This window comes from Kryptolebias marmoratus, linkage group LG17, assembly GCF_001649575.2.
Source record: "Kryptolebias marmoratus isolate JLee-2015 linkage group LG17, ASM164957v2, whole genome shotgun sequence".
NCBI classification, from domain to species: Eukaryota; Metazoa; Chordata; class Actinopteri; order Cyprinodontiformes; family Rivulidae; genus Kryptolebias; species Kryptolebias marmoratus.
In genome coordinates this window covers 10891753-10917890 of record NC_051446.1, presented here as the reverse complement: position 1 = coordinate 10917890, position 26138 = coordinate 10891753, and the positions used below count along the sequence as shown (strand labels likewise).

General features: G+C 43.6%; 1 protein-coding gene and 1 long non-coding RNA gene across 4 annotated transcripts in view; one reads left to right on the top strand and one right to left on the bottom strand.

The window, feature by feature from the left end:
* si:ch211-176g6.2 (ras-associating and dilute domain-containing protein) overlaps positions 1-25103 on the top strand; it is a 33598-nt gene extending 8495 nt beyond the window's left edge. Inside the window, exons 4-18 of one of the 3 annotated variants that reach the window (XM_017416076.3) lie at positions 467-699; positions 2098-2540; positions 7201-7497; positions 7751-8170; positions 9853-9890; positions 9979-10136; positions 10818-10930; positions 15963-16227; positions 18006-18178; positions 19123-19267; positions 19380-19561; positions 20427-20769; positions 20847-21028; positions 22135-22274; positions 22375-25103. In XM_017416076.3, coding sequence (XP_017271565.1) covers positions 467-699; positions 2098-2540; positions 7201-7497; positions 7751-8170; positions 9853-9890; positions 9979-10136; positions 10818-10930; positions 15963-16227; positions 18006-18178; positions 19123-19267; positions 19380-19561; positions 20427-20769; positions 20847-21028; positions 22135-22274; positions 22375-22468 — 3226 coding nt within the window. In that variant the 3' untranslated portion in view covers positions 22469-25103. Of the gene's footprint in view, positions 1-466; positions 700-2097; positions 2541-7200; positions 7498-7750; positions 8171-9852; positions 9891-9978; positions 10167-10817; positions 10931-15962; positions 16228-18005; positions 18179-19122; positions 19268-19379; positions 19562-20426; positions 20770-20846; positions 21029-22134; positions 22275-22374 lie in introns of all 3 variants that reach the window. The other 2 variants (XM_025005901.2, XM_025005900.2) reach the window with 2 other exon arrangements.
* On the bottom strand, positions 18900-22182 carry LOC108235830. The gene is made up of 4 exons (XR_001808587.3): positions 22044-22182; positions 19328-19447; positions 19086-19211; positions 18900-18960 (listed from the first exon to the last, which is right to left on the bottom strand). It is a non-coding gene; the product is annotated as an uncharacterized LOC108235830 (long non-coding RNA).
* Positions 25104-26138: the final 1035 nt, after the last annotated feature.

Here is a 26138-nt window from a genome sequence, read left to right as displayed (position 1 = left end):
ACAGTTTTAGGTTTAGGTTAGTCAGGTAAATGGCGGGAAAGAATGTTAGCCAGTTCAAGCTAGCTCAAAAGCTTTATTCAGTCATTGAAGCAGAACAGTGAAAAAAATTCAAACTTTTTATTTATTTTTTTTTTTATTTTACATTCAGTAGTTATATTTGAATGTGCAGCTTGATCTTTTGGGAACTCATGAAGCACAAACAAAAAGAAAAAGGAAATAAAAATATGCTCCTCTGGGGAAAATATTCCCCTCTGGTTATGTGTCCACATGTATTCATTTCTGTGTATCCAGTGTGCATGCATAAAAATAATTCATTGTCCAAAAACACAAATTCATAGGTTACATTTTGTAACAATTCTTTTTGTACAATGCCTGTGTGTTTGTGACTACTATTGCAGTGATGTGTCTTTTGATTTATGTTTTTCGATACGTTTATTTCTATTAATCAGGCGATTATTTCATCCAGGTATGGCCTGAGCAAGGAGGAGGCCGAGTCCTACATCCTCTGTGACACTATTGGCTCTATAGACAAGCATCAGTGGAGGACGGAAGGCTTCAGAGTGGTTGGCGACCACGAGAAACCCCTTCTGCTGCAGTCACTTTGGAAACCCAGAGAGGGTTTGGTGCGACGGTTTGAAATCCAGCGAAGACGTCTGATAGAGGAGAAGATATCCGGCGAGAAGGACACCATCACGGCTGGTATGTTTGGTCTGCGGGCGATTTCGAGAGGAACTACTTCAGGACTTTGTTCAGGGTGTCACCAAGTTTACACGTCCCGAAATACGAGTCCTTTTAAATGAAGCACTCTAAGTAATAAGCCCAGTTTTGGAGCTTTTGAAGTAATAATGTGGTTTGCCGCCCTTTTTACTATTTTATTTCTGTTACAAGTTTGGATTTTATTGGTTCTGCCGTTCAAGTTTTCGAAAGCTGAATCTGATGATTTGTGCAGACATGCAAAGTGATGCCATTGCCTTCTTCTTCAGTTGAAGCTGAGTGAGGTCCACCTAAACAAACCTGTCTCAAACACAAACACTATATGGGCTCTCTGGGAAGGGAAGGAACCCAGCCAACAGGTAGCAGCAAGCAGCTACTCTGGTTGTTGCAAAAATAACCATAAAAGCTATAAAAGCTGCGCCCCTAACGATAATTATAGTAAATGTGAAAACCTCGATACAAAAAAAAAAAAAAAAAAAGAGTTCACTTGGGTATACAGATGTGTACCTCAGACCACCATTTGAGAACCGCACCTTAAAGGCTAGAAAAGCTGTGCCTCTTGCAGTTATTTACCGTAATTGTGAGAAAACATGAACAGGTAAAAAGAAAAAAAAAAAGAAAAAGACTACAAAATGTGCACCTCCTATAGGTAATTATGGTAAATGCAAGAAAACATGCATGTAAAAAGCATACATACTTTGGAAATTTAACAGCTGATCTGGGTTCAAATAAGACTTTTTTTGGGTTTGAATCAGGACCGAGGTCCACCATTTCAGGACCCCTATTCTATACTGACACACCCTGTCATTAATACTTTACTGCTAGTATAAAAATATTTATATTGCTAATTATCGGATCCATTTATATTTATAAAGCATGATGTGAAGGGGGAAAAAATAACCAGAACTTTCCACAGAATCTGATACAACATAAACCAGTAAAGGTGCTGGGTGGTTCTTTGTTTTACAATCATTTCTAATAGAGGCTCCAGCCGTGGTTTACACAGCTGTGGTCGTGGTGTAAGTGTGTGTCCTGTTATGTGTTTGGCTCTTCGCGAATGGCACGGCGTGTAAAAAGTGTTTTATCAGTGTCGGCTTGTGGATGCCTGCTGCGGGGCTGAACCTTTTCTTCTTTCCCATGAGTGCTGTCTTTTTTTTTTTTTTTCTTTCCACTGAGGTCTGCTTCCTGTATCAAACTTCTTCTTGTTGACTCTGGCATGAACACATTGTGCCCAGAGCACTCACCGGAAAAAAAAAAAAAAGAAAAACTGAACGGGTGTTGCTCTGTCGCAACAGTCTGTCACCACTCTGCCTAATATACTTTCACAGCACCTTTGTTTGCGTTAAGATTTAACGCTGTTCCTATCTTATCTGTTCCTGTTAGGTATCAATGCCCAGGCTCGTAAGCTGCAGAAGAGCCGATCCAGAGTTACCTCCACCATCTTTGAGAGGACGGCGGGTCGGAGCCAGAAGCTTTGGAGGAGCAAAAGTGAGATGGACCTTTTAGACAGCGAGGCCAAACGTGACCCACATGCCGAGGATCAACACGAGAGCCTCGGTCCCGTTTCAGTTCCGGGCTACGACTCCCTCAAAATGAGCCCCGAAAAGGATGGCATTCACGGCACGGCGGTTCCTTCTGAGGGGGACGGAGGGTCGCAGGCCAAAACAGAGACCCTCTGTGTGCCGAGGCCGAGAGCCGAGCGGGAAGGAGAGGAGTCGGAGAGGGAGGAGACGGAGAGCAGCGACGATAACACCACACAGTACTCCATTCACCCGCCTCACGACTGTCCATACCTGCTGCTGCTTCAGGGCTGCAGCCTCGCACAGGTATTTGATCCAACAAAACCCGCCCTGAGGCCCTGTCCACGCTCATCCAGATATTTTTAGAAATGGAGATTTTTTTTTCCTGCTGCGTTTGCACCTCCCATTTACATGCAGAGTTCTTAGTGAGAAAAACTGAGACGTGATGGCGCAGCAGCCTGTTTTACACACGCTCTCTATCACTTTGTCCCAGAGAAACCCAAACATCTGAACCATTTTTTTTTTATTTTTATTTTTTTTACCAGTGTTTCTACATCTGTCTTGCTTTATCTTGATCTTGTCGTCAGTGAACTATGATTGCCTGCCGAAATGGTCAGGGTGGTGTCTGACAGAGCTGCAACTGTCAGAGACCATTTGACGACTTGGAACCGTGAGGAAAATCTGCAAATTTCCATTTGTGGTCTCACTGAATTCTGTGTGTTTGCGATCAAGCAACCAGACCCATTTTTGAAACTCACGGACAGTTTTCACAGGGTCAGATCACTGAGCTGTACTCTAGGCCGTGCACATTGTTTTGTTGCCCACCTTTACCCACACCCTCCTCAGCAGGAAACCCCATATTTATGGTTTAATCTGCTGGCGTGCAATTCTGACATCAAGATAGGCCGATTTTTACCTGATTTCTCTTCATTATTATTCATCATCATCATTGTTTTTAGACCTGAACACTCAGGGTGGCACCTGTTATGGGAGAGTTCCCTTCCAGGTGTAAAAATACAGCTCCGTCCATCCATCCATCCATCCATCCATCCATCCATCCATCCATCCATCCATCCATCCATCCATCCATCCATCAAATGAACAGAATTAGTACTTGATTTAAAAAAAATATGATAACGCAACAAGAAACTGTGGTGTAAGGGCAATACCTCCAGGATGCACATGACCGTATCTGTGAACAGAAAGCCTAAACCAACCAGGACAGGTACAGAGCAAAGTAGAGCCTGAAAGGTGATGACAAATAAATTGAAATAGAAAAGAACAAAGAAAAATGGGGCAGAGGATATAACTGAGAGAGGTCATGAAAAAGGAATAAAAGGCTTGACAGTCTGAAACTGGGACCTGGTGTCAGGCAAGAACCAAAGACACACATGGGCAAAATACACATAAAGCAGCCTTTGACAATCTACTCTCTGCACTAAAATGAGAACAAAACAACTTAAACTAATCAAAAAGTTTATTTTTAGCCTTAAGTCAACATCTTGAAAGTCCAAATCTAGAGCTTTTAAACAAAGATAGGCCTTAAGTCTTAGTAGCATTGTGTGTTTGAGGCTTACTTTCTACTCTGTGTTTCTGCCGGTCTTACTAAGAGCACTGTCAGGGAGTGACAGACACAGGTGTGTGGTTACCATGGTGACCCTAGTGAGCCGCTGGCAGCAGCTTTGCACATATTTTTTTTATCCTGGTCCTCTTTACACTTCTTGTACATCAAAATGTCGTCATTTCGTCATCTTGGATTGTTGAAAAAATGAAGCTCCAAGTCACTGCTGGGCGTTAGAGAAGAAGGTTCATGTATGTTGGAATAGCAGGCGGGATTTCTTCAGACACTTTCGAGTGATTTGGCTGTTAGTTACTGTAGGATACTTTTTAAAAATGCGAGCCTGTTTAGTTTCGAACAACAGAGGAGGGAGAGGAGAAGTCAGCAAGCTCTATGTAGGAAAACTACGTAAAACAAAACACTGATCAGGAAACAGAAACCCTGACATTGTTTCCTGACTGATTAGCAGTGCTTTAGTATCCCCCCCCCCCCACACACACACACACACACTGAGAAGATTTTATTTCTGCGTCACTCACCCAAAAGGCCCTTTGCCGTCACCATTAGGAAGGTTTACACGTGTCGTTTGGGAGTTTCAGCTTGGCCTAATAAATCTGCTCGGTTGCGACAGTCGTCACGGACCAAACAAAATCATTTCTGCACGCTGTGCTTAGCGGCCATCTTGCCTAATGAAAAGATTAATCGCCTGATCCGACTGGAGCCTAACACCTCCACGTGGGTCGAAGGTTTTCATTGCATCATTTAGAAGTTGAATGTTAGCAATCGCTATGAAATTAGAGCTCAGATTCCTTGCTCTAAAGTAGCGATGCTTTCATGTAACCGTTATGTCATATTACAGTTTGTTTGTTTGAAGTTTAGTGAAGTTGCCAGATTTAGCAATAGAAGCTTATTTTAATCTCCAAATCCCTGATTGATGGTTGGTCCTGTGGCCTTTAACAAACATTTTTACAACCAGGAGAGAAAAAGCTCAACAACCTACCACACTCATTTGAATTTTATTCACTTTTCTTTGCTTAAAAACGCATCTTGTCCTGTGACACACGAGTCTGAAGCACTTCCAGATTCTCAGCCTATTAAAATCCTAGCGTCTGAAGGTTCAAAGCATTTGTGTGCTGGAGAAAATCTGAGCCCAACATTTACTCTGGAGGCAGTTTTGGTGAAAGAATCTGTCAGTCTCTGTGATATCGTTCCTCTTTCCCCCCACCGGTTTGGAAAGAATAGACTCAAAACCAGCCTCTTAAAGTGGTCAGCGTCAAAAAACTGAGCCACACAGACTGAGGCCGTCTCCCTTTTGAACAGGCCCTGGTTTGACGTTCGTCCATAACCACCATGGTTTCCTGGGTTTAGACGGGATCACAAAGACGGTTTGTTGCTGGCAGGCGCTGCTTGGACGGGCGTGCATTCAGCAGGCAGAACAGTTTCCAGTCCCAACATTGTGTGCTCTTCTTTAATGAGCACAGTTTTTACTGAATTATTAGGGAAACAATGAAATGCCATTTCAGCGGTCGAAATTCTGGCTCAGAAACGGATGCCCGGCGACCATTAAACACCGCGAGAAATCACCACGTCTCATCATCAGTGGCCAGAAAAAAGTGTCGATGCGGAGACTTTACATAGGGTAGCCGAGGCATTTGTCGGTAAGATACAAAGAGTTTTGGCACGTTTGTTCTTTTTTTTTTTTGGACAGAAAGCGGAGGAAACAAAGACAGCTTTTAGAATATCAGGACCCCTGATCTGATCCACAGTTTTCTGCCGTTCTTGCCAAGAGATTGGATCCCTGCAGAATCTTTAAAGACTCCCATCCATCTTTTTGGCATCAGCTCAGTTTTAAAAGCTGAGGCCTCGATTTTTATTTTTTACCCAAAAAATAGCAGGAGGGTTAAAAAAAAACAGAACTTCTCTACTGTTTAAGGTCTCAGCAGAGATGATTCAGATGACCATTGAAACTCATTTCTATGGTAAAGAAGGGATTGCTCAGTTATCAGCTAATGCTAGCACTACATTATATTGTCAACATCGTTTATAATGCTAACTGAAAACCAGTAAATATTTACTTATTAAGCAAAACTGAATACAAGTACATTTCTGAATAATGAGTGTGCACAAGAAACTGGTTAAAAACACCTAAAAAGCCTAATAAAACAGGGTTGGTTTGTATTGACACCGGATGTAAAAGATGGGCATTATCTTGACAAAAAAGGAAAAAAGCTTCAAAAAATAAAAAGAAGGTCCAGTTGCCTTTGGTTGAAGGATCATCAGAGCCGGGATGACTGAGAAGCTACAGCGGGATTCAACCTCCACTATCGCCTCTAAAAATGAATCCTAGCAGCAACATGTTAAAGCTCTGCTTTGTGTCACTGTGACGCTGAGCTTGTTTTGCTAAAGCGGCTCTATAAACTTTAGCTGTCCGTGCTAAGACACAAATGCAGGATTAGAGTCCTTCCAGTTCTTTCCCAGCCACTCATAGCATCATCCATTGCATCCAAGTAGGAAAAAATCAGTAAGATTTCAAGTAAATGACTCCAGACGGTTCTTTTTTTTCTTCTCTCTTTTATTTGAAACAGGAGAGAAGGGCTGGCTACTGAAGGCATTAATAAACAAAGCCAAGAGCACCACCTACAGGAACAGATCATTTAAAAAAGTACAAAAGCAAAAGTCAGAATGAATCTGAGGCATTATCTTCTTCTTCTTTGTGCTGTTCTCTTTTCAGGGGTGGTCACAGCGAGTCCTCCTCCTCCATCTAACTCTGTCCTCTGCGTCCTCTGTCCTCACTCCATCTACCTCTATGTCCTCTCTAACTGCATCCATATGTCTCCTCTTTGTCTCTAACATCCTTCTACCAATATACCCACTGTCCCTCCTCTGCACATGTCCAAACCATCTCAGTCTGGCCCCTCTAACTTTATCTCCCAGTCGTTCAACCTGTGCTGTACCTCTGTTGACCTAATTCCTGATCCTGTCCATCCTTGTCCCTCACAAGGAGAACCTCAACATCTTTGGCTCTGCCACTTCTAGTTCTGTCTCCTGTCTTTTTGTCCGTCCCACTGTATCCAAACCATATACCTGCTCTCACCACTGTCTTGTAAACCTTTCCTTTGACATTTGCTGCCATCTTTGTGTCACAAATCCCTCCTGAAACTTTTCTCCATCCGCTCCTTCCTGTCTGGGCTCTCTTCTTCACCTCTTTACCACCCTCCCTGTTTTCCTGGACAACCGACCCTAAGTGCTTGAAGTCCTGCACCTTTGTGACCTCTGCTCCTTGTAGCCTCACTGTTCCACCTGCCTCCCTCTCACTCACACACATGTACGGCGTCTCGCTACGGCTGACTTTCATTCCTAAAGACGCTAATTGTCGTTCGGTAACTTGCGATTACTCTCTCCTCCCAGGACTTCGTCATCTACCTGCTGGCAGCTCCACACGTCGTTGTCGGCCAACAAAGTGCTCACGAAGACAAGGTGAAGACGGACATCCCACTGTTCGCTGGCGACATCCTGCCAAAACACTGTTCCTTCCAGCGCCACGCTGTTGGCGGCCCCATCGTGCTCCGGCCCTGTCCGGATGCTGTGGTCACGAGGAACGGCGACGTTCTGAAAAGTGCCACCCGGCTGAGCCCCGGGGATCTGATCGGGATGGGAAAGCACTACCTGTTCCTCTTCAGGGATCCTTTAATTTGGACGCATAAGGTAGGCAAGAAAGACAAAGCCTTTTTCTAAGAGTCACCATTTTAGAATATTTGATTTCACTACACCAGTGGTGTCCAATCTTGGTCCTGGAGGGTCACAACCCTGCATGTTTTAGTTGTTTCTTCGCTTTGACACACCTGATTTGAATGACTGAAGACCTGCTCAGGAGCAATGGAACATCTAAAACATGCAGCGTTGGACACCACTGCACCCACACATACAGTAAACTGGGATTTCTTCTTCGGAAATGCAGGAACCTAACAGTTCTGCTTCTGAACTCTACTTGTCCGCCGCGGTTCCATGGATAATGAGTCACAGCCCTTCTGCAGCGACGCCAAACCACACAACAGAAGCCATCCTCTGCAACAGCTGCATCTCCAGCTGCACCGACCACCAGAGCTCAGCCTGCGACCGGCCTCCGAACAGAAGCCCTCCAATCCTGAAATCACCCGGAGGCCACAGCCTGACTTTGGGCTACCAAGCCGAGGACGAGGACCGCCTCGTCCGGGAGATTGTTGCCGCGGGAGGTGGCGGCAGCGTCCCAGACAGACCCCCGCTGACCGTGTCCTTTTTGTTGAGCCTGTGTGTTCAGTATTCAGCATCGTGTCTTCGTACCTCAGACCTCCGCAGGCTCCTGCTGCTGATCGCAAGCGGAGTTCAGAGTGCCATGTGGGTGAGTCGCGCTAAGAGAGTCCCATTAGTACACACTCTGGTAGTCTGGTTCAAGACCATTACTCATAATGAATCAAACGAGCTATCAGGAAGAAACCCATCCCCCAGTGTTACAATGGTGTCATGGTTGCCATATTTGCTTGCAAACTTGTGTGTGTTACCCGTGGCTATGAGCAAAATAAAGTCAGGGAACCTCCGAGCTTTGCCTCAAAACTTTAACCAAACCCAGAACTCACATACACCTAATTTCCTGTGTCTGTTTGTAAAAAAAAAAAAGAGGGACTGCATTTTGTAAATACAATACATGCTGGGAACTCCTGCAGACGTGCACAAAGAGCCCTCAGAGGAAACCCAAGGGCACATGTGGTTTTCCTGGGGCACATCTCAAAAAAACCACCGCCGGTGAACTGCGGTGTTAAGCTGACTTGTTGCTGCACCGGTGCTCAAACTTCAAGTGTAGTATGTATCTTGATGCCTTAATAAATATCTTCATAGATGTCTAGGTATCTCGATAGGGAGGTAATATAATATGAGTTGTGACAAACTTATTTGCTCCTTGAAAGAGTTTGCGTCTTCTCTCTCTCTTGAATTTTAAAGACTGTAGAGTGTATTTTGCCTGATATGTTGGTATCAGAAAAGTGTTGACATTGTGCCAAAATTTGAAATCCCTCTATCTCATTTTAGTTTTTTTGACCCCCTTATTAAACCGAGTAGCCAGAGGGTGATTAAACAAGTACCTCCACTGCTTGAGCATGTCGTGTTTTGTTGGATATTTAGGCTAAAAGCCCCACATATGGCTAGATTTACTTAATATATATCAGATGAATGGCAGCCTCTTAGGCTAAGATCATCTTATAATTAGAAATGGCACAGCTGTAAGCCTTTTAGTTAAATCTCAAAAATAACATCATGAGCGTTTTGACGCAACATTGGAAGATTTTGTGCTCGAAATACATGTAGAGAAAGTCTCTCAGCTACTGGCACATCCGATTTGAGCTCATTCTCAGTAAATGTGGTTGAGTTATAGTTATCTTTGTGTTGGTTAAGGTTGATTAGCTGTGGCGGCCAAATTGAATTGGATTGACTTCAAATGGTAATCAGTTGTAGAGTGCTTCCTGGAAGGTTCATTAAAATTGGTCCAGTGGATATTTTGCTAACAGACAAACAGGGTTGACTCCAACAGTTAATGCCAAAGACCTTACGGGATCTGTTTGTGCTTGAAGTGTGTGTTGAGGATCAGTCTCAGCTACTACCACATTAAACTTTAGCTCAATATATGCCAAACAGGCTGAGTTGAAGCCGTATTTTTGTCTGCTAAGGTTGTGTAATGGTGGCGGCCATCTTAAACTGGGTTGACTGTAACAGTTATGTACATCCAATGAGTTTCATTCAAATATGTTAGTGGTATACGAGATATTTTGCTAACAGGCAGACACATAGGTGATTAAAATGCCATTCAATTTATCCACTAATAATTTATCACTATTTCTCTATTTATTGAAAACCAAAAAGTAATCAGTTTTATTGTAAATTTGTAACCATTTTCACTGCACGGAATGAGCAGATTTTGTTTTGCAAGTGATGGATGATGAATGTAACCATGCATAAAAATATACATGAGCTCATTCTCAAACCTGACACTGTGTTTTACACTCACGGATTTTATTTTATCTTCCCGTACAGGACTGCACCACAGAGCTAGCCGGAGTTCAGTCCGAAGCGTGAGTCGGGTTTTTCTCTCTCCAGCCACCCGTTTCATTCGTTTCAGTTTCATACACAACACATCTGATGGCTCGCCCTCTCTTTCAGTCGCCTTGAGGCCGGCAGCCTGCACGAGATGACCTCGGGGCTACGTCCCCTGGTGGTGTGGATGGCCAACAGCCTGGAGCTGCTGCAGTTTCTTCAACACCAGCTGCCTCTTCTTCTGGAGTGGAGGAACCAAGAAGAGTTGAACGAAGAGTGGGAAGGTGACGAATGCACGGAAGGGGAGAACTTAAGTCAGTGACAGTGTTTATACGTGATCAACGACCATAACACTCAAAAGCAATTTTTAAATCATGACCTAGACATATCTAGTACATAACGATTAAGCATCCTAAACAGAACAAGAAATGTGATCACTTTAATTCTGTATTACTCGAAGAAGAAAAGGTTTTTGCATCATCCTAATTAAAGGACAAAATGCCAACTAGAAAATTTCTGAAGAAATTTTGAACCGATACAGACATATTTTTAGGTGTTTTATGTATGAGGTACAAGAAGTTACAAAAGACACTCCACTTCCACTTTTCAGGAGAAGCTCAGATACATTGGAAGCCAACGAGACTTTGAGTGTGTGAACTCTGCATTCAGGTGGAATTTGAAAGAATACTTCAAGTCTTCATGCCGTTAGAGACACACGGGGCGAAAAGAAGACAAAAATACCAATATTTTGATGTATAAATTGTATTAAAAGTGTAATGACTGGGGAAAAAGAAAGCATTTTGGAAAGTTTAGACAGCTCAAAAGTTAGTGTGTTGTCACACACTACACTCTTAGTTACATGGTAAAACCTTTAAAAAATTAATTCAATCTAATTTGTGATTGTTTCTTTGTTTTTTTACACACCCACACATTGATGGCATGAACTGACGAATGCGTATGTTTAGCACCGTTGGAGCGCCGCTTGTCTTGTGTCCGTTCAGCCTGTGAGGAGACCACGGCTGTCCTGGAGGAGGTCATCCTGCTCGCCTTCCAGCAGTGCGTCTACTACATTACCAAGGTAACAGATGACAGAGAGAAATACTTCACAAGTCATTCAAGAACTTGGGGAAAAGCCATAAACTGATATTTTCTGTCTCACATAAAAACATACCATACTGCGGCCAAAAGTGTATTTTGGGCCAATGTGCAGCCTAAAAGATCCAAAAGTCATCTTACAAAAAAAGCAAACAGGTCCAAATCATATCAAACTAAAGGAACTGCAAAAATGCAGTGTGAATGCTGCAAACATTAGGAAAAACACAAGCTAAAACCAATAAAGCTAAAAATAAAGGATGCATACTGAGGTAGATTTGGAAGAGCCAACGTTTTTCAAGAAAGAATTCTCCAAGTCAACGAGGAAGAAAAATGTAAATGAATGTGGTCAATTTGTCCTCCAGCAGTCTGAGCCTATAGCAGCAGAACTAAAGAATAGCTCAGGAAACCCAACAAACCCTAACTATAGAATTTATCAAAAAGGAAAGTCTTAAAAGTAGACAGGGTGTCAGCCTCACGGACAGAAACTGGACGTTGGTTCCACAAGAGAGGAGCCTAAAATCTGAAAGCTCTGCCTCCTGTTCTACTTTTAGAAACTCTAGGAACCACAAGTAAACCTGCAGTCCGAGAGCAAAGTGCTCTGTTTGGAAAATAAGGAACAACAAGATCCTTTATATAAGACGGAGCTTGGTTGTTGAGAGCTTTGTATTTTAGATCTAGAAGTAAAACGTTAAAATATAGTCTGGATTCTACAGACGTGGCAGGGTGGGTGTAAAGATCGTGATGAGGGCGCAGGAGAATGCCAAACATACGCGCAGAATGGCTGGCTCCCGTAACTTCAAAAAAAAAAAAAATTATAAAACCTTTTAAAATGAGGGACAAATGATTGCGTTTACTCTTCACCAAACGTTTGTATTGAATGTCTTTGTGCCGTCTCCTGTCAGCGTTTCTCCACAGGCAGAAGGATTTGTGGTCGCTGCCTCCAGTTATAAGCGAAGCAGCACCACACCCCGTGGAAGCGCGCCCAGGAAAGTTCCGAACTAATTTCCAGTTGAGCTGCGTGGGAGTGGGTTAAAATGCCATCCAAAAAGAAAAAATAAATAAATAAATGAATGAAGAGATTGATCTATTTAGGTTTCCAAAATACCATCTGACAAACCATGTCACCATTTCGTTCCTCGGTCGGTGGCTGGTTTATAAGGGAGGGCACGTCTTTGCCTCGTGAGGCCTTCAGTGCAGTGAAACTCCGAACAGGAATCTATAGGAGTTTCTCAGTAAACATGACCCTGTAAGTCTGATACAGCACTTTTTTTCTTTTTTTTTTTTTTTCTTTTGCGCGGCCCAGAAGGATGTGGTCGTCTTAAAACCTGCGATCGTATTCTAGCCCTGTTTTCTCTCAGCTTGACGAACCAAATGGCTTCCAGATGCGGCTTGTCAGTTTAAACCATAAATAATCTCAGATCACAATAGTCACAGTCAGCTGGAAGTTGTCAGAAAGACATTTTCAAGCAAATGTCCCAAACACTTTTTGGTCTCAGACCCATAAATGTTACATTTACTGTTTTATAATGTCAGATACTGAGCTGAATGTCCTTTTTTCCCCAGTTGAGTTTAAATAAGCGCAATTTTAAAAAGACAAAGAGCATTTTGGTGTTATTGCACAGTTGACAACACTGACTGAAGAATATCTTTGCTGACTGAAAGAGGCAAATAAAGCTCAACACACAATATTTGGCTTAGTATCTGTAGACCAGACTAAGATGCAACCATTTTTGTGCTGGCTAAGGTCGACCATCTTGAACTGGGTTGACTCCAAATGTTAATGAGTTTTAGATGCACAGCCAAAGATTGCTCTCTGAGTGTTCCAGTGAAATCCATCCATTGATTCAGTAGATATTTTGTTAACAGACAAACCGGGTTGACTCCAACAGTTAACGTTAAAGTTTTAAGCAAATATCTTGTGCGATATGTTGTGAATGACTCTCAGCTACTACCACACCAAATTTGAGTCCAATTTTTGTCAAATTCACTCAATCATAGCCATGTTTGTGTTTTCTAAGTTGAATGTGTTGTGGCAGCCATCTTGAATTGGGTTGGCTCCAAAAGATAATCAGTTGTAGACGTACATCCAGTGATCATTTACTAAAATGTTTCATTAAAATTTGTCCAGTGGTTAATGAGATATTTTGCTAACAGACATACAGAGTTGACTCCAAATATGTAATGACAAAATGGTAAACAAAGATCTTGACTAATCTGTTAGAACTCAGAATATGCTTTGGGAATCAGTCTCATCTACCACCATGACAAATTTTAGGTCCATATCTGTAAAACTGATTGAGTTATAGCCATTTTGGGGGGTTTTAAGGTCAGCTGGTTGTGGCGGCCATCTGAAATCCGATTGACTCCAAAATATAATCAGTTGTAGATGTACATCCAGTTGTTACTTTCTGCAAGTTTTGTCAAAATACGTCCTCTGGTTCATGAGATACTTTGTTAACAGACAGACACACAAGCTCACTTAAAAACGAGCAAAAACATTACATTACTGTTCGCCTTCGCCCTTTTGGCAATCGGGGTAAGAAAATGTTTTTTGGCAACGCTTACTAAAGTACAGTCAGCAGAAAAATCGGAGTCTGACAAAAACTGCAAAGACTGATGGCTTGCTCTTTTTTTTTTTTCTTTCCCAATAATTATGTCAGGCCGTAACTTATCCGCACTGACAACAATAAGCCAGAAGGGAAGACATTTCCTGAATGTGTTTGACATCTTCTAAGCGTATCTTTTCCGTATGAGGACAATGGGTGTGGGATGGAACGCGAAAGGCGCCACTGGTGAGAAGCTATTCCGGCCGCTGTGATGAATAAAGGCGGGTCATCGGCGGGCTTGTGGTCAGACTGTGTGTTTACTTGTGCATCGCAGACAATGCACAAGTAAACAGACAATACGCCGGGTTTGTTTTTGCCTCCAGGGTAATCTGAGCCACAGATGCATGTGGTCATCCCAGAAACCAGCGCTGCTTTCCAGCCGGCAACTCTTTGCAAGATGATTTCATTAAAAAAAAGGGGTGGGGTTCTCTGGAAAAGTCTTATCTGTAGTAGATACCTCAGTTTGGAGAAATGGCGTTTAAGTCTGACGGGACTGATGAGCTAAAGGCTAGTCTGAACAGAGCCCAAGCCACATTTCATTCGGTTTGTGCTGAAATGATCACGTAAAGGTTTAAAGATCAGCGTTCAGATGAGTCACTATGAAGTTTCGAAGACTGGAGAAGGTCGTCTTTGGAAGTGGGTCCGCTCAGACAAGCCATTGGCTCATCAGCGTGGTCCAAGATGACCCATTTGCAGGTCTCTAAAACACCTCCAGACTATAAAGGTTCCCGCAAACACTGCAGCTTAAATCTTTTACGTCACACCATCAGAAATACGAACTTCCGTGCCAGATGTGACCCCAGGTTGATTGCTACTGCTGTTATTTGTGCTTGAAAATAACCAAAAAACGTCTATGTACCATATTTTCCGGACTATAAGGTCGCACTTAAAAGCCTTCAATTTTCTCAAAAACCGACAGTGCACCTTGTAATCCGGAGCGTCTTATATATGTAAGAAGTCGTGATGTTTTAGTCCGACTTTGTTTTGAACCATTTGATTATCTTTGTGATCTCTCACAGAGGGATCGTTTAAATGCTGATACAGGCGAACCAGCTCTGCTAGAGCACCGAAATCGTCCATTTTAAATGGAGCGCGGCGTGCGCGGTCCACGGGAAGTTACAATAATTGTGAGGCGAGGATGCCCCTTATAGTCCAGTGCGCCTTATATATGACAAAAGTTCAAACACGGACCATTCATTGACAGTGTGTCTTATAATCCAGTGCGCCTTATAGTGCGGAAAATATAGTAAATAAATAGGTATAACAAAAGTGACGGAAGTATAAGGGCTATGAAATCTTAAACACTGAAGTTGTTTTAAGACAGCAGCTGTCCACTTTGGTTTTAGCTGTGTTTGGACTAGCTCGTCAGCCCTGTCAGACCTAAGGCTTTTTTTGCAAAATGGCCGCAAAGACAAGCCTTTTTTCTGACCGTTCGCAGATCCACAATCAAGCCACCCGTGCCCTGCAAAGATGTGGGCCATTTTTTAATGAAGCATCGCAAAAAGAGCCATGGAGTGTAATTCAGTAGTGTAAACACACATAATATGTATGACTAAAACCAGAAACCAGAAAACTGTCTGGTTGTTCAGACCGTCTGTCATCCCCCTACATCACACCACAAGGTCTTCTTTCATGAGTCGACCATTAAGACGTTGTTACTACCTCACTTGGCGGCTTAAAGGTGTGTCAGTGGTGCCTCGGTTCTTTCACAGATCACACCGAGACGACCAGATGGCATCAAATTACCAGCTTGAGGTGTTTTGTGAAAGGGTCTTTAAACTGTAAACCTCCAAACTGAGGTTGTTCGTGGAGCTGTCTACAGTGAATGAAATATTCAGTTCTCTTATTCATGTTCTGCCTCACCCCCAATTCCTCGTGGCTGATGGGGTCCTACAGTACATGTAAACTGATCTCCTCGGGGTGGATTCCTTCGGTGCTCTTCACTCAGCGGGCCTTGTTGCAGCACCGAGCCAAGCCCAAACTCAGGACCGTATTCAACGTTTTAGGAATGTAGCTCCGAGGCTGCCATAAGAGGCGAGATTGATGGGGAACGGGGATGTCTGAGTACAATTAGCCGGAACAAAGCTGTGGTTGTTCAGGCGCCCTCTGAAGAACAGTTAAATGTTAGGAACTGTATTTTTTTTTACATCTACTGCTACTTGAGTCAAACTAAACATTTGCCATCTGTGTTGTACTGTTTGAGATAGATAGATGGCGTTAATACGGGTGGTCTGAAATCTGAGCTGAAGGGTTACATGTTTTAGTTTATCCCAGAGATCAAATCATCCGCCACACGGTGTTAGCTTTTCCGACCGCTAAACTGACCCACAGGAATTGCCAACAGTCTCCGGCTCTGCGTGGATAAATGAGTCGCACTGAGCTGTGCGTTTGCTTTTCTGTCCGAAACAGCTCCTTCACCCAGTCCTGCCAGGCCTTCTGGACTGCAACCCGTTCAGGGAGAGTCCCGACCTGTGGTTATCGGGTGACCGTGGTCAGGTCCCGGGCAGCGATGGCCTGCGAGTCACCGGAGAGATCTGGCAGGTGGTGGAGGTTCTGAACGAGAGCTGGAGGCTACTCTTAGACTGCCAGGTCCACCGCGAGGTGTCCTCACAGCTCATCGGCTACCTCTTCTACTTCGTCAACGCGTCACTCTTCAACTCGCTCATGGAGAGAGGTACCAGCATCAGAACCCTCCTCGATCCGCTCAGTCTAGCCACTGTGGGTGGAGAACAGTGTTCAAAGACTCCCCAAATTAACGTGGAAAGGCTGTTTGGTTTCATCCATATGATTTTAACAGGTCATGTCAGGTTTCACAGCGGTTGCAGAGTCTGCCCATGTCTCATGTTTCTAATGTATCTGGGGTTCCATTTGTGTGGAAAAACATGCTAACTTACACACACACACACATTACCAAACATGACTTAACGTTGGCCCATAGAGCCTGAGAAGCTTACGTCAAAGAATCTGAAAGATCTGTTTGTCCCTCGTGTTGTACAGCAAGCTGTCTTTGTTAGTTTGCGGTGATGTCTGATTCATGTTAAAATGGAAAATTTTCTACTAAAAGCTTCAGAATAGTTGTGTCATGCCTGGCAATAGGGTGCGCAAATCAGTGTCCTGGCAGACGATAAAACTTGACTAAAGATGAAGAATCAACAAGGTTTCTGGCAAGGTCTCAAGTTCCCAGCCACCTTACCCCCCCCACCCCCATAAATCGCTTGCAGGGCGTCCCCTCCTGTCACCTGGGTGACTTGTCTTTTCGCCCCCTCTCAGACGACGATCTGCCTTTTTAGATGTAGGTCATAGCGCTGTTTGGATCAGACGCTAATCTGGAACCGAGTATCAACTGAACACAACTAAGCATGCCTCCATTCTAAAATGCGATGTCCCAGTGTCCGGCTCTGAGGTCTGGACGAGGTTTGATGATGGGGTTTAAGGCACAGTGTACCGGTGATTAATCTCTAGTTCAGTGCGACGGCCTCTAGAGACTTTAATATCTACACAACCATTTATGTGTATTAACGCTAATTGCAAATTGCCACCCAACATGGCAGAATTACCAGTTACTGCATGAGCATTATTTAATGAACAGTACTTTAGTTGTGACAAAAACTGTTTTGAAGTCTTCGTTATGTATGTAGATTCCTAAAATGACACAACTTTTCCCGGTGTCAATCACACTTTGGCTATATATCCGCGGTTTAGTGTGTACTGCTTTTTGGACACTGCATCAAAGTCAATTCCTTGCATTACAAGTGTTCAGTTCATCCAGTGTTAGGAATAGAAGAGTATTTACAGAGGTTAGCACTTGTGAGGTGACACGGGACCTTTCCTTGTATTAGTCGTACTACAGCTTTGTTAAAAACATGAAGGACTTTTAGTCTCCAACTTGTGGCTTTGTCTGTGTGTACTTGCTTTCTGTTACTTATTCAGGAACTTTTCTAGTATAATACCTTGTCAGGACTGACAGTCTTTATGGGACCAAAGCCCGGTGCTAATGCAGTAAAACATCATCTTTGGATTAAGGGTTAGGTCTAGCTCCGAGGTGGAGATTGGGTTAATGCTGGGGTTAGGCACATACTGGTAATGGTTAAGGATAGGGATGTTGTTGGGGTTAGGCTACACAAATAAATGGAAGTCTATATGAAAACCTAATGACGATATAAATATAATGGCAGCATGAGTAGTGGTTAGCACTGTTGCATCACAGCAAGAAGGTCCTGGGTTCAAGCTCCGGGCTGGACCTCGGGTCTTTCTGTGTGGAGTTTGTGTGGGTTTACTCCGGGCACTCCGGTTTCCTCTCTCAGTCTAAAAAGATGCATGTTAGGCTGCCTTCAGGCCCAGGCCTCTCTTAAAAAAGAGATCTGTGATCTCAGTGGGGCTTGCCTGGTTAAATAAAAGTTAATGAATAAATGAGTCCTTTTTAAAAAAGGGTTTCTTCTGTCGTGCTCACAGGCTCTGAGCCAGGTTTCTACCAGTGGTTCAGAGGCGTGCAAATGCGAGCCAGTCTCGACCTGGTCCTGGACTGGGGTCATGCTGCCGGACTGGGAGAACTGGCCTTGGAGCACACACACACCCTGTCTTCGGCAATCAATCTGCTGGCTACGCCTAGAAAGAACTTACTGCAGGTAACAGTAAACCCCACACATTGCAGAAGAGTTATGGTCACCCAACTATGAATCATCTCAAACACATGAGCAGGACAGTGAATGATGGGATTTCGGAAGATGAAGTGAAGGAAAATTATCCTTAAAGAAAATATGCTTGTCTTTTATAGTCCATTACAAATTGACCTTTATTTTGAAATACAGTCGAATAGGACAAGCTCAGAAAAAAAGGTTGTTTTGACATTTTTTTGGACTGCACCTACTAGAATGACTAAAACTCAAAACCCACCAAGGAGCATGGCAAGAATAGACAATATGACGATGAGCCAAAGAGAGCTGGGCGTGTAAAATGATGTGGATGCTGACTAAAAGACAAGTGAGTTAGATACAAATGGAACATAGCTGTGGTTCAAGCATGGCGTAAGGACTATCGAGGACAAAAAAAACAAAAACACTATAAACAAAGAGGCATTAGAAAACCAATAAGGACACAGAGAACTGGAAGTGGCAGAACTGAAGATGTTGAGGTTCTCCTTGGGAGAGACGAGGATGGACAGGATTAGGAATGAGGTCATCAGAGGTACAGCACAGGTTGAACGACTGGGAGATAAAGTTAGAGAGGCCAGACTGAGATGGTTTGGACATGTGCAGAGGAGGGACAGTGGGTGTATTGGTAGAAGGATGTTAGAGACAAAGAGGAGATATATGGATGCAGTTAGAGAAGACATGGAGGTAGTTGGAGTGAGGACAGAGGACACAGAGGACGGAGTTAGATGGAGGAGGAGGACTCGCTGTAGTGACTCCTGAAAAGGGAACAGAACAAAGAAAAAGAAGGTTAATAAATGTTTTCATGCATTAAGCATTTCATCCGTAAAGACTGATGCTTACATGGAAATACAGAAAATGATCAGACGTCGCTCCTTATTACCATTTTAAGTTATGGTCTTCATTGTGTGCACGCTCAGACGTCTTGGGCATCGTTGCGCGCCGAGTACCCGGCCCTGAGCCCAGCCCAGCTGAACCATCTGCTGAGTCTGTACAGCCCGGCGTCTCCCTGCACACATATGTGGACTCCGTCAGCACAGGATCAAGCGGCAACGCATCAGACTGGTGAGACGTCAACCTACTACGAGCGGAATCATCGACAAGCTTCTTAAAGGCGATGTTTACCCGTCATTTCTTTACTGTATTTGAATTTTACACGATGCTCCTCTTCTCTCAGCTGACATCCTGGAGAGCTTTGACACCCACCATCCACTGGTGCTGCCCGATGAAGGTTACCGGTTTCAGCTGAGGGGGACAGTAGCAGATTCAGCTTTAAGGGACCAGCTGCACAAGCTCAAAGAGTTTATCGCCTCCCCGTCTGAGTACCACTTAAATACCAACGGTGCTGGAACGGACGGGGTAATTTTTCACAATATTTGATAGGAAAAGGTATAAAACTAATTTGGGACAGAAGAAAATAAAATGATGTGCATGAAGCTCCTTAATAATAAATGTAATATCTGCATTTGTAGGCTTTTCACTCATATTTTAACATTTCAGTAGGTGGTTATTAGGTGGCAGATTTGGTTCACCGACAAACTAGGAACCACGATGGCATTAGAAACGTTCTGTAAAGGGAGAAAAAAAGTCAAGCGAGGCTACAGAGACAGCTGCACTCAAGCTAAAAACTTTGCCATGATAAAGCTAAGATGCTGCTGTATGTATCGGCACGTCTATGATCACAGTTTGTTGTTAGCTTGCTAACATCTGCAGTTTGTAAAGAATGGTTCCGTCTTTGAATTCATTCATTTTTCAGACATTTTTTTTACTCTGTTTTTGTTGTTTCCCTGCTCCAACACGCCCGGTTCAGTGGTTGACTTACCCTTTCAGCAGGCCTTCAAGTTCTGCAGAGGCTCGATAATCAGCCAGTCATTCAAATCAGACGTGTTGAAGCAGGGAAACAACAAAAACATGCAGGATAGTGGTTCTCTAGGATCAGAATTGGACACCCCTGCTTTAAGCAAAGATGTGTTTTTTTAAGCCTTTCTCAATTTTTCTTACACGTCTTAAGGGACTGAACTGGGTTAAAGGCACCATTTATTATCAAAGAGCTGAGCTGGCCCAAAAGTACCCCCAACATTCAACAAAACAAAATGGTAAAGCTATTTGACAATTAAAACCATCATAAACCTTTTGGCACTGGTTTTATATTTAAAGCGAAATCATGAAAAAAGCTGTCACATCTAACCTCTGAGGTTTCGATCTAATTTAAGCTTTTCTGCAGGGTGGCGCCATTGAGACGGAAACAACTCAGACGGCAGTAAACATCCTTGAGAGCCCCAGCTTGGAATCCTCTAAGACGCCGGCAGATGAGTTGGATGAGTCGTTTCAGGTTTCGCCTCCGTCCCCCTCCTCTGCTCATCGGGACAAGCTCAGCTACGACAGTGTGCACATTTTGGCCCAGAAGCTGATCAGTCTGGAGACAGGGAGCAGGGAGTTGGAGAGGGCAGCAATGGAGCCCACCCTTCTCCTGACCCCACCTGACACCCCCCACACGGTCGATCCCGGCGAGCTGGTGGAGGCCGACGGTGAGGCAGCTCCCCCGTCCTCCACTGCAGACAACGGAGGTGCAGTGAGGCTGCCGCGGCCTGAATGTCCGATTGAAAAAGCGTAAACTGAACCTGCCCTTTGTTTTCCCCGGCAGGCGGGTTGGTGTTCGAATGTCTGGCTGCGCTGAAGTCGGGCGGCGGCAGAGCGGCGAGGCTCATGGAGCTGAAGGAGGAAGAGGAGGACGGGGTGGAGGAAGAGCGGGTCGACGACGAGGTTTTCAGCTTGGAGCTGGAGCGAGGGGAGGGAGGGCTCGGCCTTTCTCTGGAGGAGACGAGGGTGAGCGAACGGTGACGCTGGCCGGATTTTAAAAAGAGTGGCACTTTTCAGCGCAAAGACAAAGCCTTATACGAAAAAAACACAAAACACACAAATTAACCAAATAAAACCCAGATCCTGACAGGAAACTTGATGGCTTTTTAGTTTCATTGTAAGTTGTGAATCTACAAAAAGATCAAGGTCAAAGGTCACAGATCAGCCCGTGCTCTAACTCTGCAGCTGTATAACAGGAATGTTAAACTCCACAGCGAGACACCTCGTGGGTCAAGGGTGATCACAGCTGATTTCAAGGTGATGTGTTCAAAGGTCACAGATGGATTTGTGCTCTAACTATGCAACCATGTAACGGAGGACAATTAAACTGCACAGTCAGACACCTCTTAGGCCAAGGGTGATCATGATTGATTTCAAGGTCATGAGGTCAAAATCACAGTTGACCTCATGCTCTAAACTCTGCAGCTGTGTAATGTAGGAATGTCAGACTGCACAGCTGGACACCTCGTGGGTCAAAGATGATGCCTGTTGATTTCAAGGTTCATGGGGTCAAAGGTCAAGGTCACAGGTAACCCCTTAGTTAAAAACTTGTCTCTGCCCCTACATGGGACCCTTTTGTTTCCTCTGCCAAGGAAGTTCTGTTTTTGGTTTGTTTGTCTGTCTGTTAGGGAATATCAGGTAAAAACTAATGAACAGATTTGGATGAAATGTTCAGGAAATGTGGTTCTCACAAAAAACAATATATTAAATGTTGCTGCTGATCCAGATTATGATCCAAATCGTACGATTATTTAGTCCTGCTGTGGCCCTGGTGGAGGTTTGTGCTCCCTGAGTGCTTCTAGTCATATATATCTTAAAGTCATTTTGTTGGATTCTGCTGTATAAGTGATGTTTTGAAATCCTATTTCAGTCTACAAATAAAGCTGTAATATTACCCCCACCCCACACAAACACACACACACACACTATCATCATGCAGTACAGAACAACGCTCGTTATAAAAAAAGTTTGTGTCTCTTACATTTAAGAGCCAACCAGAGAGCTTTGCTGTGAGGATTACTGTGAATTCCTGGCCGTGACTGAGAGCGGGATGTGTTGACGTCACGTTTCAGAGCCCGTCGGCGAAGGCCAAGGGGGTCTTTATCCGTGCAGTGGTCCCAGACTCCCCCGCAGCCCGGTGCGAGAAGCTGGAGCCGGGAGACAGGATCCTGGCTGTCAACGGAGCCAGCCTGCTCGGCCTGGATCACGAGAGGTAGGAAACTCAGAGCGTCTCGTGTTTCGATCTAAAGCCTGGCTGAGGAAGGCTGCATTTACAGCGCGTGTGCCTCCCTCGCCCCTTTTTTCTCCGTCAGGGGGAAGGAGCTGATCCGGTCGTCAGGCGCCAGACTGAGATTACTGGTGGCACGATCTCCGTGCACGGCTGCAGCTGCACACCCTGTATGCTGACACCACGGATCCCCCTCCCTCAGCACTAAACCTGACTCTGAACGCTTGTTGAACATTCAAAGTGTATGCACTATGAAATGACTTTTAAACACTCAGTGTATTTTTAGAAACGTGTTGTTTCAACTTGTAAAATCCTGATTTTCATTACTTCTGTTTACATGTGATATTGTTTTTTTGTTTGCTTGTTTGTTTGCTTGACACTTGAATTTCAAATGGAGAAGATTTTACTCTAAAACCCTCCTAAATTTGCCAGGAATGGTTATGTAGAGGTTTGGAAACAACCAGAACATGTTACGATGACATTTTTGTCATTTCTTTATTGAATTAAATGGTTTTTTAAATGCGATTGGACTAGCCATTAGCTCGAGGCAGTTCAAAGAGCTATCTGCAACAGGTAAGATGTTATTTACCTCCGCCAAGGAGGTTATGTTTTCAGTAGCGTCTTTCTGTCTGCGCACAAGCTTACTCAAAAATTTAAAAACAGATTTCCAGGACATATTCAGGAAACGTCAAACAAGGATTAAAATCAAGGGTCAAGGTCAAAGGTCAACATCACAGATCAGCCCGTGCTCTAACTCTGCAGCTTTATAACAGGAATGCTAAACTCCACAGCTGGACACCTCGTGGGTCAAGGGTGATCACTGTTGATTTCAAGGTGGCTGGGTCAAAAAGTCAAGGTCACAGATGTACTTTTGCTCTAACTATGCATCTATATAACGGAGGACAATTAAACTGCACAGTTGGACACTTCTTAGGTCAAGGGAGATCACGATTGATTTCAAGGTCATGGGGTCAAAGGTCAACATCACAGTTGACCTAGTGCTCTATGCAGCAACGTAATGTAGGAATGTCAAACTGCACAGCTGGACGCCTCATGGGTCAAAGATGATCCCTGTTGATTTCAAGCTTCATGGGGTCAAAGGTCACTGGTAACCCCTTTGTTAAAAACTTCTCTCTGCTCCTATATGGGACCCTTTTGTTTCTTCCGCCAAGGAGGTTTTGTTTTTGGTATGTTAGTCTATCTGTGGAGCAAAGATCAGGTAAAAACTAAAGAACAGATTTAGATGAAATGTTCAGGAAATGTTGGAATTGTCACAAAGAACAACGGATTACATTTTGGTGCTATTATTTAATCACGCTGAGGCGCTCTCTGAGTGCTTCCTGCTGTTTATAGTTTCACTGTACGTGCAGACTTATGTTTCAAAGCCATTCTACTTGTATGAAGAGTTATGATGATTAGACAACAATCTGCCCTGTCTCACATCTGCAAAGTTGTCTACCCTAACCAATTTCAGCCACGCACTCATACCATGACCGTGAAAGTATTTCGGACTCACTGGGATTGGTGGAGGGGGACATGAGAGAGAGCATCTTATGCTACACAAGGCCCACACCGCCGATAGGTTCATCTGACGCAGTAAAGTTACAAACTGTACTTGAAAAACAGGGGCTGTTGGACACGAAAGAAAGATAAAATACTTGCTCTGGCAGCACACAAAGCCTGGCTTTCAAACTCCATCAACCTTCCAAACTTGGCTCCACCTAGTGGCTCGAATCCGGAAAAACATGAATTACAGCACAGACTCGGGTTGGTCTTCATCACTAAATTCAAATAAAAACAGCTAATCAAGAGGGATCATGTGCAGTTTCATTTATAAAAATGAGGCAAAACTCAGCTCTACATCTGATCAGGACTTATAACGCATTTCACGACAAGCTGATATTTATGCAGTCATCCCAGTCATCATTTTATAAAGATTTAAACTTAAAGGAACTGTTTAAGAGCAATTAATATGTTACCTGTAGTAGATGGCTCTTTGGACGACCTCAGTTTGGAGAAATTGAGAGCATTTTTTTCGTCCAGACCGACGGGCTAACGACTAGTCTGAGCGCAGCCGAGACCAAAGTGGACCGTGTCGCCCTAAAACAACTTCAATCTTTAAAAACTTCATAGCAATTCACGCAAACGCTATTTGACAACCCTTTACACCACAGTTGGTTTTATATCACGTGGTCATCCCACAGGAAGTGACCCAGGGTGTTACAGCTAGGTTCTACTGCCACTACCTGTGCCCGAATCAAGGAATTCTTCGTTAGCAACTCTGTAATGAGAAAGGGGTGCTAATAGAAAGGTTTGGAAACAACATTTGGGTGGAACTCTATGAGGTTTTTGAGGTTGAGGTTGATTTAAGACGGCGGTAATCGGGGGTAAATCGAACTAGCCATTAGCTCGTTAATCTTGTCAGACTTGTGCAGTGATCCAGTTGTACAAGAAAATCTGAATTTTTAAGTTCCAAGTCAGAAAAATCTATTGGAAAGGCCTCTCTGTAATCAGAGCCTCCACTGGACGAGCCCTGAGCTCAAATTCAATATGGCTGACTTGAGCGTAAAAAGTTGCGATAGCTGCTGGGATAAACTTCCGAGGTCAACAGAACGCCAGGATAAACTCTGTTTATTCAAACTGAGGCCGTTCGAAGAGCTATCTCCAGCAGGTAGGATATTTATTAATGTTCATAACCCCACTTTAAAAGATCTCAACTCTCACTTTGAGCAGGAGATACATCTGTCAAAAATGTGATGAACTGTGCTGTAGTTACCTTGCCATAAAATAAAATAAAATTACAATACAAAAAAATGAAATGTGGAATCATTTGTTGGATCTACTCTGGGCTGCAGAGCTGGGCGGAAAATAACCAGAAAGATCAACAATATAGTATTTTTTATTATTATTTCACAGTTTTAAAGCTAGTTTTTGTTGAAACCTTGCAAACTTATGATTTGTACTGTTTCTAGTTTTACAAGGTTTAGTTGTTTTTTTTAATCGCCTGCCACCAAAGGTGAAGGCCTATTTTTGTCTGTGTCTGTTAGCAAAATATCCCATGAACCACTGGGCAGATTTTAGTGAAACTCTCAGAAAAGTAATCAACGGATGGACATCCACAACTGATTACCTTTTGGACTTAAGTCCATTCAAGATGGCCGCCACAGCAAAGCAGTTTTAGTAAACACAAAAGTGGCGACAAGTCGGTCAGTTTGATAGATATTGATCTAAAACTCAGCATGCTCGTAGCTAAGCTTTGACCCCAACACATACTTCGAGTGCAGCACATCTTTGCTTAGAACCTGGGCATTAACCCTGTCCGTCTGTTAGCAAAATATCTCACGAACCACTGAACAGATTTCAATGAAACTCGCAGCAAGCAATCATAAGCTGTGCGTCTATGACTGATTGACTTTTGGAGTCAATCCAGCTCAAGACAGCCGCCACGGTTAATCGATCTTGGCAAACCCGAAAGCGGCGAAATCTCGGTGAGCCTCACAGGTACAGGGCTAGAATCCGGAGTGGTAGTAGCCGAGAGTCATTCACAACACACACTGCGATACCGCATGACAACTGTGCAAACTGTTCCTTTTAGGCTCGACTTGAACTCAGCCTAAAACTATGGGGTTCCATTAGTGCCAAAAATATGTTTATGTGTCTATGTAAGCCGTGTATGTAGCATGCTTATGGGGTTCCATTAGTGCCAAAAATATGTTTATGTGTCTATGTAAGGCGTGTATGTAGCATGCTACGTATATGTTAAGTGATATGTAAGGTGATATGTTAAGTGACATGTTAGGTGATATGTTAAGTGTGTATGTATTGTAACATACCTATATACTGCGTTGT